This window comes from Callospermophilus lateralis, chromosome 15, assembly GCF_048772815.1.
Source record: "Callospermophilus lateralis isolate mCalLat2 chromosome 15, mCalLat2.hap1, whole genome shotgun sequence".
Classification (NCBI taxonomy): domain Eukaryota; kingdom Metazoa; phylum Chordata; class Mammalia; order Rodentia; family Sciuridae; genus Callospermophilus; species Callospermophilus lateralis.
In genome coordinates, this window is record NC_135319.1 from 46,685,846 (window position 1) to 46,702,400 (window position 16,555).

At 38.4% G+C, this 16,555-nt stretch overlaps 1 protein-coding gene across 3 annotated transcripts in view; it reads left to right on the top strand.

The window, feature by feature from the left end:
* Positions 1 to 1,521: 1,521 nt before the first annotated feature.
* Samd8 (sterile alpha motif domain containing 8) overlaps positions 1,522 to 16,555 on the top strand; it is a 58,126-nt gene continuing 43,092 nt past the window's right edge. For 2 of the 3 annotated variants that reach the window (XM_076834699.1, XM_076834700.1), the window contains exon 1: positions 1,522 to 1,720. In XM_076834699.1, coding sequence (XP_076690814.1) covers positions 1,547 to 1,720 — 174 coding nt within the window. In that variant the 5' untranslated portion in view covers positions 1,522 to 1,546. Of the gene's footprint in view, positions 1,777 to 16,555 lie in introns of all 3 variants that reach the window. The other variant, XM_076834701.1, reaches the window with a different exon arrangement.

Below are 16,555 nucleotides of genomic sequence, written 5' to 3' on the forward strand. Positions count from 1 at the left end.
GGTGGCAGCTGATAGGGATTGAAAGGGTGGTCACAAGCCCCAAAATTTAGTATGGAGCAAATGAACAGACATTCAGCTAGCTGACATTGAGCCCTCACGCTGGAGAGCCTGATGAGGATCTGGACTGACATCCCAACTCTTCTTATCATTTGCCTGATCCTCTGCAACTTCCTCACCTTTCAAACTCTACAGCCACATCTTGAACCTGGTGAGAGCCACTTCTCCCTACCACACTCTCCTCAACCGGCCATCAGCTCCACCCCAGGAGAAGCCTGCCTTGGTTCCTGATCTGATAACCATGTCTGAGTGAGTGTGCATCTGCTGGACTTAGAGCTCAAGGCTTGAAACTTTTGATCTGACACCTGAGCTTAGCATGCAGAGGGAATATCTGTCATGAGCCCATCATGATTAAGTGTGTTTGCAGTGCTTAGAATTAAATTAGAATTGTTTGCTGTGAATTGATTATGTCTATTGCAGTGCCTAGCATTAAGGATTGTCATTTTCTTGATTAAGAACCTATAGAGTGAAATTGTATTGAGTGATTTGAGTGAATAAAGCATTGAAAAGGGCAGAAGCGTGTGGACATTCTTTATTTCTCCCCCTCGACTGCATAAGTCATACCTTTTGCCCATCTTGACAGGCTGCCAGAGCTGGTTGTTGGCAAAAGAGAGGAGATGTCTTGCCCTCCCTCGTGTGACTTCATAGGGACCCTGATGGGCCTGGGAGAGATATGAGCTCTGTTGGGCATGTTCCCAGCTGCTCCTGGTCTTGAGTCCGACTTGAGGGTAAAGACAATTCCAGGGAATACCCTGGAAACAGTCTGCACTCCTGTCCACCCGGAGCATGCTCCCATCCCATTCAGTGTCAGAAAAACTGGTCTAGTACTGTATGGGGAGGCAAGGCCAAGAAGGGTCTCGAACCCAGGCAGCTGGCTTTAGATTTGGTTTCTGCCAATGATAGGGCTAGGTTGGGGGTGGGGGAGGGCTTCTCTTAGTGTGGGGTAGCATTGTAGAATGAGAATTTTGGTTGGTATGTAGATTTAGATAAAATACCAGTTTGGGCACAGATTTACTGTGATATTCAAGCAATGATGTTTTTGGCCTTTCTGTGTTGTATGATCTACTTTGTAGAGGTGGAGCGAGGATTGAGATATTTATATGGCATTTGGCATAGACATTGTCAGTGAATAAAAGGGGTCTACGATAGCCATGATCATGGGGGTTGGCTCTTGAAAAGGAGCTGGTCTTCTGCAAAGGAATCAGGATAACTTCCTCCGGATCCCCAACTCCATTTACCAATCCCATGGGTTCCTCCCTTAATCTACACCAGCCCTCTTTGGCGGCGGGCCTGACGCATGCGCTCTCAGGCTCCCCTGCAGCGTTTTCCCTTCTTCTCTCCGGTGGGCTGGAATCTCGCGTCCCTTCCGGTCTTGGCCACGCCCCTTCTCCGGTAATGCTCCGCCTCCTGCCGGTAGTGCTCCGCCTCCCGAAGCAGTTCCGGTTCGGCACGGAGCAGCTGCCGGAGCGGCGGTGACGGAGCCTGAGCGATGCCTGCGCGCAGTCGCCACCGCTCCCGCCTCCACTCCGGCTCTCCGCCCCGGGTTCCGCCCCCGCCGCTTGAAGTGCTCCACTCCGGCGAGGCGCGAAGGGCCCGGGACTCCGACGGCGCCTCGGACGCCGACTCGGAGGCGGGTCGGGGAAGCCCGACTCCCATCGCGGAGGTGAGCGGGCGCTGAGGCTGAGGAGAGGGGAGACTGGGGGGCGCCTGCAGCCAAGGGTGAGTGAGGAGTCAGGGGTGGAGCCGGGGGCGTCGAGGGGCAGGGAGCCCGAGGGACCGCGGGGAGACGGTTGAGGGGGCCAAGAGAGTCCGCTCTAGAATGGAATCTGGAGGGAATGGAGGTTGTTGAGCCGACGGCCTGAAGGGGTGACGACGCCAGTGGCCGAGGGGCCGGTAGAGGCTGAGGCGCGAGAAGGACTGGAGGACACGGAGAGGCTAGGGCTTGGAGCTGTTGAGAGCAGAGCACTGATGGAAGGAGTCCCCAGGAATGTGCACCCAGAGGAGGAGATGCTCAGGGCTCTGGTAGTGGGGAGAAGGGATCTCAGAAGCAGGCCTGGCACGGGATTAACCCCAGGGCGAGGAAGAGGGAACCGTGTTGGAGTGATAGCCGACTGACCGGGGTGGGGACGGAGGTATTGGAGGGCAGGAGTTAGGTTTGAGTGGAAGAGGCTATTGGATGGAAAGTCGTCTGGCCCAAAGGGTTGAGAGAAGGATTGAAAAGGAGAAGTGTGGTCAAGAAAGAAAAGGAGCCCTTGGGGATCTAATTTAGGACTTTGGCATTTTTACAAGTAGGTGTCTTTCAAGGCATCAAAGATCACTCGGGCAGTGTACTTGGATCATAGTGCTTTCTTTGTGGACAGTGGATCCTTTTAACAATCTGGAGTGGTAGGGGTGGTATTCACTGATTTGTCTGCAGGGCTGGGGGAAATAGTGCAAAGGAAGTGATGTTTTAAGAAGACTGAAAGGAGTGATTCTGAAATTAAAGGTATCATTTGGACTTCTTTTAACTGTAATGATGTACTTCTCTTTTTCTTTGTATTTCTTAAATAAGTTTAAATACCAGACAAGTTTAAATCCTAAAAAAAGAGATTTAATACATTAACTTTAAATTTTGAAAATTTAAACGTGAAAGAGGAATTTGGGTGTTTTGATTTTACAGTCCCTCAGTGTGAGTTGGTAACATTTTCCCAGCTTGGGATGACGTATGCCTTTGCTACAGGGTAAAAGTATGGTCAATTTAAGTATCTGGGTTAAGAAGGCACATAAAACTAGAAGTGAAATCATCACAGCCCCGAGCCTACCAGATTTTCCTCTTGAAGATTACTTTTGACAGATTTGAAGGATTAATATTCTAGTACCATTTTGCAGATATTGTATGAATAATATTTCAATAGAGTAATCTAGGAAAATTAAAAAGCAAATTCTTGTAGTTGGCAGCTAATATAACTGGGATAGGTAGCATATATGCTTTTTATAGAAGATGTAGTATCAAAACCATAATTTAAAAGATCAGAAAATTCTTGTAAAATTTATATTCACTCTAGAAGAAATAAATTAATTTCCTTTTCTAATTATTAAATTATAATGTGACTCCATGGGATCTTAGTTGGATTTTAGCTACATGTCTCATGTAATGTTTTAAAACTTTTTATCTGATTAAAGATTTTGCAAGTTGTTGGCCAGTTTGAACTTTTTAAAAATTATTTTCTGCTCTAAACAAGTATTTGCTGTCTAATCATCATAGGATGACAATTTACCTATTGCAACAAGCCTTTGAATTAGCTTTGTATAGACTGTATGTCTTACCTTCAAATGCTCAGTGGAACAATAATTATTTCTTCAAAGGAGAAGCAAATTCTTAGGTTTGCTTTTAACTAAGGTTGTCAAAAGATTAACTACATATAATATTGTTAGTGAATGTTGCATTCATTTTTTAAATTTAAAGTTTTCTGTAGCTTTGATTCTTTTTGGACATCAAACTGACTTATATGAGAAAGAAATACAATTTCATATTCTGTTAAGTTACCTGTGAAAGCTCTTTTGAAAGATTGTGGTGTTAAATAAATGGATTTAGATTATTAAAGGCAACTATATTCTTTCATATCCAAATTAAATGTCTTACCTTTTTTGCAGAGATTTGGGGAAGGAACATCTGTTTGTTTGTTTTTTTTAAACTTTCTTATGTGTTTTATTGGTTTACAAATAAGGTATTACTTGTTTTACATATACTGTTATCCTTTATTTTTTGCTTGCATGTGTTTTGGGAACCCTTTTGGAACCTGGCATTTGTTTTTTGTTTTTCTCTAAAGATCTGATGTAACACAGTGGAAGGGTGTAATAGTAGGAAAAGAACAGAAAGAACTACTTGATTATGAGTATCATGACAGTGATTCTTAACTTTAGGGCTTGTGGTTCTTGAAAAATCAAGAACTTAACTAAAAACAGGGGAGCATGGACAGGGCACACGTGGAGAAGATCCTTTACTTCCTCTTGACTATTCATCACCTATTTTTTTTTTTTTTTCCTTTTGCTGTGTTAGGGATTGAATCTTGGGTCTTGAGCCATCACCAAATTTTAAGCTGAAACGTCTAGCTGTTTCGAGATTTTATGCTTCCATATTGAAATGATATGTGGCTTCACTATACACTGAGCCTTTCCAGCAATATAATCACTTCAATACTGAATGTAATATAATGTGAAAAAACTTGGTTATAATAATTCTACCACAGTGTTTGATAATAAAATAGTGTTTTATGTGTATCTCAAAAGAATGATGTTGTGGGAGTGGTGAGTTATATTGTATTTGTCTTAAATTTTTATTGTGGGTTGTGGGTTTAGCTAAGCTTTTGACTTGTGGCAGAGGACAAGAGACACATAGAAACATAAGTATTATCTTGATACTTTTTCTGTTCTTTTGAAATTCTTTTGTTTTTGGGGGGGATACTGGAGATTGAACTCAGGGGCACTTGACCACTGAAACACATCCCCAGCCCTTTTTTGTATTTGATTTTTAAAAACAGGGTCTCACTGAGTTGCAAAACACCTTGCCCTTTCTGAGGCTGGCTTTGAACTCTCAATCTTTCTATCTCTGCCTTCCTAGCCATTGAGATTACAATACAAACGTGAGCCACTGCTGCTGAAATTCTTGAAGAAATTCTCATAGGTGAGAACCATGGATTCTCCTAAGAATCTTCTTCTGAGTTAAACTGTGTTACTGAGTTAATGGAAATAACTGCAAATCATTTTAGCTTTGGACTTTGAGACTAAATTAAATTGATGTTAGTTTCATCAATGTAATAATGGCATGAAGCAGAGATTGCCAAAACTGTACATTAAAATTTGAGTCCAAATTCAATAAGTTTTCATAGTATGTAATAGACTATGAAATCTTGAGCCAGTATCTCATTTTCCATTATGCTGATTAGATTTGGGATGAAGCATATTTATTTATTTTTGGAGGTGCTGGGGATGAAACCCAGAACTTTGTGCATGCTAGGCAAATGCTTTATCACTGAGCTTCACTCTCAGCTCCTGTGTAGCATATTTTTAAAAAATTAATTTTTACCTATTTAATACTTTTTTGTTGTTGTAGATGACACACTACCTTTATTTTATGTATTTTATGTAGTGCTGAGGATTGAACCCAGTGCCCCAGACATGTGAGGCAAGTGCTCCACCACTGAACCACAACCCCAGCCCAGTGTAGCATATTTTAAAAGTAAAAATTTTATTGGTTAATATGTCCAAATATTTTTATACTGTTTAGAGTAAGATTTAGAATGTTATATACTTAGCTTCTTTACTAGTATGCTATGTGCCAGGTCAGGAACCCTTCACTAAATTTACCATTAAATTGGATTGTAGGGTAAAAAATTTTTGTATGATCAATGAAATAAAGTGGACAGTGATATCTATTAGATTCTTATTTACTAAGCTCAGACAGTTCTGGATGTGATATAGAAATAGGTGCAACCTGATAGGTAAAGTCTTGGTTTAAAAGTTGGAGCCAGGAAAAAAAAAGTGTGTTCTTTGATATGCCCAACAATTTTTGAGTGTAGTATATAAAAAGTGCATGGTCAGGGAAGTAAAAAAAAAAATGTCTCTGAGCCAGGCATGGTGCTGCAGGCCTGTAATCCCAGTGGCTTGGGAGGCTGAGGCAGGAGGATCAGAAGTTCAAAGCCTGCTTCAGTAACTAAGCAAGGCCCTAACAACTTAGTGAGACCCCATCTCAAAATAAAAAAGGGCTGGGGCTTAAGCACCCCTGGTTCAATCACTGGTACCAAAAAAAAAAAAAAAAAAAAAAAAGACATCAGTATTTCATGTCTTTTATTTAGTATGTATAGGAATATGTGAGTTAATAATTGGTATAATTCGTATCTATTTAAAGTGATCTGTTTGGAACAGTGAGAAATAATATTGTTTTCATTTTCTCCCTTCCCCACCGCCTCTCTGGGCAGTACTGGGGATTGAACCCAGGGGCACTCTGTCACTGAGCTACATGTCTAGCTCCTTTTTAAATTTTGAGACAGAATCTTACTGAATTACTAAGACTGGCCTTGAATTTGTGACTTTTCTGTTTTAGCCTCTTGAGTAGCAGGGATTACAGGCATGTGTCACTGTGCCTGTCTTGTTTTTATTTTCTTAAAAGTTATTTTTTGGGCTGGGTTGTGACTCAGTGGTAGAGTGTTTGCCTAGCATGGGTGAGGCACTGGGTTTGATCCTCAGCACCACATAAGAAAATGAATAAATAAAATTAAAGTTATTTTATTTATTTATTATTTTAAAAAGTTATTTTTCTTCTGATTACCAAGTATACCATGCTTATTGTATAAAATATAGAAATTCTAGAAATAATTAACGTAGAAGGAGCCCACCTAAGGAATAATAGTTTAATAGTTTTGTATTTTTAATACAAAACTTTGTATTAAAAACTTTTTGTTATTTGTAATAATGGTTAATAGTTTTGTATTTTCTTTATTTAAAAAATATACATATGCTACATGTGCTATTTTTAAGGAGCATTCTCCTTTTCAATAAAAGTTTTTAAACTTTTTATTTTTGAAATGTAGATTTACAGGAAGTTGCAAAGATGGTACAGAGATCTCATGTACTTTCACCCAGTTTCCTGCAATGGTTACATCTTACATAATTATATAACAGTATCAAAACCAGGAAATTGACATTGGTACAATGTGCTTATTACATAGTTTTTTGTTGTTGTTGTTTCATCATGCATAGATTTGTGTAATCATTTCCCCAATTAAGATATTGAACTTACATTCCATCACTACAAAGATCTGCCTGTGTTATTCTATTATAGTTTTCCCCTAGCCTCAACGCACACCATTTCTAGTTCCTGGCAACCACTAATCTGTATTCCATTATATAGTTTTATCAGTTTGAGAGTGTTACATAAATGGAATCATACAATATGTGACATTTTGAGGTTAGCTTTTTCCCCTTCAGCCTAATCCCGTTGAGACTCGTCCAAGTTATTGTGTATATCAATAGTTTCTTTGTTTTCATTTTTATTGCTAATACTCCATGGTCAGAGAGCCACAGTTTGGCTATTCATATATTATAGGACTTTTTTTGTTTTCAACTACTACAAGTAATACTGCTGTGAACCTATATGCTTATGTGCATAGGTTTTAATGTACACATACGTTTCATTTTTCTGGAGTAAATACCCAGGATTATAATTGCTGGGTTGAATAGTAACTCTGTTCAATTTTGTGGGGGAGTGGGTATTGGGAGATTGAACCCAGGGCGCTTAACCACTGAGCCACACTCCCTAGCCCTTTTTGTATTTTATTTAAAGACAGGGTCTCACCGAGTTGCTTAGAGCCTTGCTAAATTGCTGAGGCTTGCTTTGAACTTGATCCTCCTGTCTCAGCCTCCTGAGCTGCTGGGATTACAGGTGTGCACCAATACCTAACTAACTGTGTAATTTTTATAAGAAACTGTCAAAACTGTTTCTCCAGCATGGCTGTATAATTTTACATTTCTGTGCACAGTGTATAAGAGGCCCAGTTTCTCTGCATCCTTAACAGCATTTTGTAGTGTCAGTTTATTTTAGCTGCTTTAATATGTGTGGTACCTCATCATAGTCTTTATTTGCATTTCTCTTATAGCTAGTGATGTTAAACATCTGTGCTTACTTGCCATTTGCATATATCTTTTTTGACATGCCTTTTTATGACTTTCTCCCATTTTCTAACTGTATTTTTTTATTGTGTAACTTTTAGAGATATTTATATATTCTAAACATGAGTCCTTTCTTACAAATATGGAAGATATTTTTTCAAGTCTGTAGCTTGTCTTTGCATTCTATTCACAGGGTCTTTGATATGGTAAAAACTTTTAGTTTTGTAAAGTCCATCTTATTAATTATTATTTTATTGTGCTTTTAGGTGTCATGTCTAGGAAGTCATTGCCCTGTGTCCTTAAAGGTTTTCTTTTATATTATTGTCTGAAAGTTTTTCGATTAATTCTTTATACTTAAATGATAATTTATTTTGAATTAAATTTTACTGAAGATGTGAGGCTTGATAAAGGTTTTTTGTTGTTGTTATTATTTGTTTGTTTTTCTTGGACTATGGATGTCCCGTTGCTTTAGCAGTATTTTTTAGCTAGCCACCATTAAGTTGCTTTTCATCTTTGTCAAAAATCTGTTGGCCAAGCCAGGTGTGGTGGTGCAGGCCTGTAATCCTAGTGGCTCTGGAGGCAGAGGCAAGAGGATCGAGAGCAAAGCCAGCCTCAGCTAAAGCAAAATGCAACTCAGTGAGACCCTGGCTGTAAATCAAATACAAAATAGGGCTGGGGATGTGGCTTGGTGGTCGAGTGCACCTGAGTTCAATCCCTCATAACGCTCCCCCCCCAAAAAAAAAATCAGTTGGCCATACTGGTGTGGGGCTATTTCTGGGTTCTTTATTTTATTCCATTGATCTGTATGTCTGTATCTATATTTCTGTCTACCAGCAACGCATAGTCTTGATTGCCATAGCTATGTATCTTGAAATTCAGTAGAAGGATTTTCCCTCTGTTCAGAGTTGTTTTAGCTATTTTAGTTCAAACTTCCATGTAAATTTTAAGATGCTCTTATCTGTATCTATAAAATACTTTGCTGGTATTTTCATAGGAATTGTGTTTAACCTTTGTATTGCTTTGAGAATTGATTTCTTTATTGTATTGTATCTGCCACCTTATGAGCATGGAATATCTGTAATTTAGATTTTTTTATTTTATAATTTTTATTTATACAGAGCCTATGTTGTGTTGTTAGATTTATATAGACATTTCACCTTTTTTAAAAAACATTTTTTTTAGCCGTTGTAGATGGACGTTTATTGTTATTTACTTATATGTGGTGCTGAAAATCAAACCCAGTGCCTTACGCATGCTATGTAAGCGCTCTACCACTGAGCCACAATGCCAGCCCATCACCTTTTTAAAAAAAAAGTGATTGTAAATGATTTTATATGTCCATGTGTTCATTGCCAGTACATAAAAATACCGTTGATTTTTTATTTATTTATTTATTTTTTAATGTTTGCAGTGCTGGAGATTGAACTTGGGGCCTTATACATGCTAGGCAAGTGCTTTACCATTGAGCTATACCTCCAACTCCTACATTGATTTTTTTTGGGGGGTGTATGTGTGCTGGGGATGGTACTAGGGATTGAACTCAGGGCTTCTCTATAGTTAGCTACATACCCAGCCCCCCCCCCCTTTTTTTTTTTTTTTTTTTTTTTTTTTTTTTGAGACAGAGTCTCATTAAATTTCCCAGGTTGGCCTCAAACTTGCACTCCTCTCAGTCTCAGCTTCCTGAGTCTCTGGGATTACAGGTATATACCACCACACCCAGCTCCTACGATTGATTTTTTTTTTTTTTTTTTTTTTTTGAGGTATTGGGTATTGAACCTGATGTATTCTGCCATTGGGCTACATGTCCAGCCCTTTTTACTTTTATTTTTTTGAGACATGGTCTCACTAAATTGCCCAGGCTGGCCTTGAACTTGCAATCTTGCTAACTCAGCCTCCCTGAGTCACTGAGATTACAGGCAAATGGGGTCAAGCCCTGCTATATTTGATTTTTATATATTGATTTTATGTCCTTTCAACCTTTGTGAACCCACCTTTTAGTTGAGTCTCTTTTTTGTTTTTTTGGTAGATGCTTTGAGATTTTCTATGTAGACTATCATCATCTGCAGACAGAAATATTTTTATTTCTTTCCAAAATATTCATTTTTAATTTCCTTTTCTTGCCTATTGTGCTGGCTAGAACTTCTAGTGTTATGCTGAACACAGTGTTAAGAATAAACATCTTTGACATATTCTTGATCTTAGGAGGAAAACATTCAGTTTTTTAGCTTTAAATAAATGTTAACTGTAGGTTTTTTAAAGAAAGGATGTTCTTTATCATATTAGGAATTTCTTCTCTATTCCTAGTTTTCTGATAGTTTTTATCACAGTTGGGTGTTTATTATTTTGTCAGATGTGTTTCTGTATCTATTTGTATGTTTTGTGTTTTTTTTCTTTAGCTGGTAGATAACAATATAATAGATAACATTGTTTGATTTGATTTTCAAAGACTGAACTAGCCTTGCATCCCAGAAATAAACCCTATTTGGACTTGGTGTATAGTTCATTTTATACATTGTTGAATTCTGTTTGTTAATATTTTGTTAAGGGGTTTTATAACTATATTCATGAAAGATATTGGTCCCTTGAAATATGGAGTGAGGTTACCTCAAAGATTTCTTAAATTTCTATAGACATTACCTTTGTAGTGTCAGGTAGAGAGGTTTAGGTTTTCTACTTTGCTGGTTGGAAAGGAGAGGTGAACTTCATTGTTTACCTAGTGGGGGGTCGGATGAGAGATTGTTATTTCTGAGCAGTGATAGTAGCCCTGATTGTCCACCAGGCCTCCTCTGACAGCACTTCAGTGAGGAGGGGATGGGATATGCCTCATCAGTGGTAAGTGGGCAGAAAGTCCAGGTTCCCTGTGTCATTTCCTCTGATACTATGTTAGGGGTGGGAGAGGCAGTAACAACAGTCTCAGGTCCCTTCTTGGCCTTTTCTGATAACATCCTGGTGTAGGGGGAAAAATACAGACTGGTTACATTAGCTGACAAGGTTAAACATCTAGGTTCTCACAGGGTTTGATGGCACATGCCTATAATCCTAGATGACTCAGAAGGCTGGGTGGGGCAGGAGGATCACAGGTTCAAAGCCAGCCTAGGCAATTTAGTGAGGCCCCTAAGCAACTTAGTGAGACCCTGTCTCAAAATAAAAAAATAAAAATGGCTGGGGATGTGGTTCAGTGGTTAAGCACTCTGGGTTCAATCCCTAGTACCTTTTTTCTCCACCCTCTCCCATTACCTGCCTCCCCCAATTTAGGATGTCCTCTTGGCCTTTGCTGAGAGGATAGAAAGGGAGCCTGTTTTTTTTTTTTTTTTTTTTCCTGAGGTTTGAGCTGGAATAGGATGGTTATTGTCTAAAAAGTTTTTGTCTTGCCAGGCTGCCTCATTTCTGGTTGTTTGGCTGGAGAAAAGTGGCTTTTCTTGAGGTCCTTTTTGTATGTATCCGGTGGACTTTTATAGGTTGCTGGCTTCTCTCATATCCAGTTGGATAAATGTGGCAAAACAACCAGCCAATCACAAATACCCAGAGTATTCAGTACTCTTGTTTTTCTTCAGGTTCCATTGTGCTTAGCCATTCTACTTTCCTCTCTACCTTTCAGACATATCTTAGGTTTGTTTTATGTAGAATATCCATGGAGTAATAGGGGAAAGTTTGTGTACTTCATCTTCCTGGAAGCAGAAGTCCGCACATGTTTTTTATTTTTAATGAATCCATCAGAAAGTTAAAAGTGCAAAACATGTTTCTAGTGAGGGTATCTCAAAGATAACTTTCCCTCCTTCTGTGCCTCTACTTTTTAGAAGCAGTTTCCAACAGATTGAGCCCATCACTGTTTTTTATTGTGGCTTCAACCCTTATAATTTGTATTATGCTCCTGATGATTATTCTTTCTAAAGCACAATTACTATGTCATTCTCTTGCTTAGAGATTTCCTGTGATTCCCATGGTCCTTAATTTAAGAATTAATGGTTTCTATGATGTGGCCTCAATTTGTAGTTTGTTTATCCTAATACTTCCATGTGCCTTTTGAATACTAATGGTTCTTCATTATTTGCTACCTTCACTCATAATTTCTAATGTACTTTTATTTCTCCATCTTCCTCTAGTGTTTTGTCCCTTCTTTGAGGCTGAACTCAAATGTCATTTCTGAGAACTCTTTGCCAGTTTTCCCAACTGGAAATAATCTTTCTTTTCCAACTTCCTTGACTTTCCAAATTTTTAACAAGTTACCTAAGAAACCACTTTTTAAGTGTTGTTTTAAGGTTTGAGTGAGCCAATTATGTAAAGAACGAGCAATTAGAATTCCTTTTTCCTTTTTTAATAACTCTTTAATATCCCTTTCTAGACCATCAAATTGATGAAGGTAGAATCTAGATACATGTCTCATTGCCCAGCATAGTGCTCTTCACATGCTGTGTGCATAGTGAATATTTAATAGATAAATAAATGTGACATCTTAAGATTGTATCCCCAGTACCTTAATGTCTAGCACTAGTATAAAGGAAGCACTTTGGACTGGGGATGTAGCTCAGTGATAGAGCACAAGCACTTGCCTAGCATATGTCAGTCCCTGAATTCAATTTCTGCTATAGGAAAAGAGCAGGAGGGGCAAAATGGAGACAGTGGAGAAGAGAAGAAAAAAGGCATTTATTGAATGCAAAATTGTGACTGAAGAGTACAAAACTTGTGGTTTAAAAAGCCTTCGTTATTAGGCAGTCTTGTTGTTATTGTATTTATCTAGTGTAACTGAACATCTTTGATGAATTCCTCTGCTGACAACTAGAAAATATTTAATATGTATGAGATCTATTTCTTACAGTAGTGCAAAAACCCTCAGTTCCCATATGTTCTGTAGTAGGTAAGAACATAAACTTTGAAATGATATTGCCTGGATTGAAAACTTATCTGTAATATTTACTAGTATAAGCTGATCTTGGGCAAGTTGCTTAGCCCCTTTATATCAGTTATCACATCTGTAAAGTGGGGAAATTAATAGCACCTACTTTATATGGTCATTATAAGGATTATTTGACCATAAAAGTAAAACACTCAGAAGCCTGTTTAGTATATTGTAAATCTACAAGATAAGACTTGAACCTGTGAGGTTGATTACCAGATTGTGTTCCTGGCAAATTTACCAAATTTGTGATGTGTTATCTCTTGGCATTTAGACATTCCAAATGTATTGGTATAAAACTGTCTGAAATGGGTAGGGGATGTAGCTCAGTGGTAGAGCTCTTGCCTAGCATGTGTAAGACCTAAGGCCCTGGATTTAATTCCCAGCACTAACAAAATAAAACGTTGTCTGAAAAATACTGAACAATTACCATAAAGTTTTATAGTAAAAATATAAATAAAGGAAATTTTATGATGAAAATTGTCCAGTTATACTCATAGAAATGAAATAACCAGCTATCTAAAAGTAAGTTTTTTCTTGTTTTTTTTTTTTGTTTGTTTGTTTGTTTGTGTGTTTGCCTTATTTTTGCTTTTTGTTGTTTTTGGTACCAGAGATTGAAACTGGGAGAGCTTAACTATAGAATTACATTCCCGGCCCCTTTTTTTTTTTTTTTAATTTTTTTTAATATTTATTTTTTAGTTATCGGCAGACACAACATCTTTGTTTTGTATGTGATGCTGAGGATCGAACCCGGGCCGCACGCATGCCAGGCAAGCGTGCTACCGCTTGAGCCACATCAGCCCTCCCCAGCCCTTTTTAATTTTTATTTTGGGACAGGGTCTCTCTAAGGTCTTAGGGCCTCAGCCTCCAGAGTCCTTGGGACTACAGGCCTCCTCCCCCACTGCCTGCTCTTGTTTTTTTTTGTTTGTTTGTTTGTTTGTTGTTTTAGTGATTCTTTTTGGAAAGGCATTGGGAAATTTAGTGGTTAAAAAAATTATTTTGAAATTATGGCATTTACAGGTAAATGGATGGAGTTGGAGAATATCATGCTAAGGAAGAAGCCAATCCCCAAAAAACAAAGGCCAAATGTTCTCTTTGATAAGTGGATGCTGATCCATAATGGGGTGGGGGGCATAGAAAAAAATGGAGGAAATTTGATTTGGCAAAGGAGGGAAGAGTAGGGAGGGGGCATGGGGGCCGGAAAGATGGTGGAATGAGATGGATTACCCTAGGTATATGTATTACATGACTGTTCATGTGATGCAGTGCTACATTGTGTACAACCAGAGAAATGAAAAGTTGTGCTGCAATGTGTACAGTGAATCAAAATGCATTCTGCTGTCATATGTACCTAATTAAAATAAATAAATTAATTAATTTTAAGACAGGGTCTTGCTAATGTTGCTGAGGACTTTACTAAGTTGCTGATTCTGGCCTGGAACTTGGGATCTTCCTGAGTAGTGGAATTACAGGGGTGTGCTTCCATGCCTGACAGCTAGATGCATTCTTGTTTTGCATTTTTTCCTTTTCTTTAATTTGTAGTGGCATATTTATCTACATTTTTCTTGATATTATTGAATCTACTTACTGGCTACTATATGAAGTAGCAAGATGAGAGCTTTTGTTTATTATTAATGGAACTTTTTTTTTTTTCACTCAAGTCTTTCCACAGACACTAAGTGCTTAGTTGAAAAAAAAAGTTTGTATAGTTAACTGAAACAAAATGTAATGCATTCCAAAGAATGCTATAGTGTGTGTGTGTGTGTGTGTGTGTGTGTGTGTGTGTATTTATATATTTAATGAGCATGGAGGAGAAAACCATATCCTGCTTAGTTTCCCCGGTAGTTAAGGGAAACAATGTGAACTTACTTATCTAGATTTGAACCTGAATGTGGACCCTAACCTGAGAGCTTGAGCCTTTAATTTTGGGTACTTCACTTGCTCTGAAAGATTACAAAGGACTGAGGATTTACATGTTATGTCCCAAAAGGGTTCATTTGCAAGAGACAAAAACTTCTCTAGGCTCTGGTCTGAGCTGCTAGGAATGACTTGTAGAACATGATTTGAACTGGCCTATAGAGGAGTACCACCTTTGCCACAGTCAGAAAGTTGGAGACCAGCATGAAACTATTGAGTTTAAAGAACACACCAGAAAAACAACAACACCAGAAAAACAAACAACCTGATTGAAAAATGGACAAAGGATTTGAATTAGGCATTTCTCAAAAAAACAAAAAAACAAAAAAAAACCCAACCCCAATATGCGTATCAAAAGATGTTTAGCTTTACTAATTGTTAGGGGAATCAAATCAAAATAATGTAATATGGTTTGGATGTGAGGCATCCCCCAAAAGCTCATGGGTGAGACAATAAAAAAAGGTTCAGAGGAAAAATTATTGGATTATAAGAGTCTTAACCCAATCAGTTAATTAATTCCCTGGTAGGGATTAACTGAGTGGTAACTGAAGTGGTAGAGTAAGGCTGGAGGAGGTGGGCATTGGAGGCATGGCTTTGGGGTGTATATTTGTGTCAGACTAGTAGAGACCTCTCTGCTTTCTGATCATCATGTGAGCGGCTTGCCTCTGCAACACTCTTCTGCCATAATGTTCTGCCTTACCTTAAGCCCTGAGGAATGGAGCCTGCTATCTGTAGATTGAGACCTCTGAAACCGTGAGCCCTGAAGTAAACTTTTCCTCCTAAAATTGTTATGGTCAGATCTTACAGTCACAGCAACAAAAGACTGACTAAAACACCATGATAACAACTTTAAACTCATTAGAATAGCTGTTATTAGGGGGCTGGGGATATGGCTCAAGCGGTAGCGCCTGGCATGCGTGCGGCCCAGGTTCGATCCTCAGCACCACATACAAACAAAGATGTTGTGTCCGCCGAGAACTAAAAAATAAATATTAAAATTCTCTCTCTCTCTCTCTCTCTCTCTCTCTCTCTCTCTCTCTCTCTCCCCCCCCCCCCACTCTCTCTTTAAAAAAAAAAAAAAAAAGAAAAAAGAATAGCTGTTATTAAAGCCAGCCACCCAGGGCTGGGGTTGTAGCCCAGTGGTGCTCCAGTGGAGCACTTGCCTGACATGTGGGTGAGACCCTGGATTTTATTCTCAGTACCACATAAAAAATAATTAAATAAAATAAAGGTATATGTCTATTTACAACTAAAAAACAAAAACCAACCAACCAACAAACAAAAACTCCAAGCCAGAAATAATTGTTGATGAGAATATGGAGAAATTAGAACTTATTGTACACATTGCTGGTAGAATGGAAAATGGTGTGGTGACTCCTCAAAAAATTAAGGAGAATTATTGTTGAAGTCAGCAGTTTCACTTTTGGGTATATACCCGAAAGAAATTAGAGATTTGAACAGGTATTTGTACTCCAGGTTCAGAGCAGCCTTTTTTACAGTACCCAAAAGGTGAAAGCAACCCAAGTGTCTGTTGATAAGTGAATGGATAAACAAATGTGAAATATACATATAATGGAATTTTTTTTAGCCTTTAATAGGAAGGAAATCTAACGTTACAACATGGATGAGGCTTAAAGGCATTATCCTAAGTGAAACAAGCCAGACATAAAAGGACAAATATTGTATGATTTTACTTAAATGAAATATCTAGAAAATGTAAATTCATAACAACAGGAAGTAGATTAGTGGTTACTAGGTGCTCGGAGTGAGAGAAGATGGGAAGATACTGCTTAATGGGTGTAGAATTTCTGTTTGAGATGATGAAAAAGTTCCAGTGATAGATGGTGATGGTTGCACAACAGTGTGAGTATACTTAATGGGCAGAACTGTACATTCTAAATGGCTGAAATGATAAACTGTATATATAGTTTACTACACACACACACACACACACACACACACACACATACACACACACTGCAGCCTGTTCTGCTGTCCCTCAACTGCAGCTAGCTCCTGACTCTTAAGTTAGTGATTAAA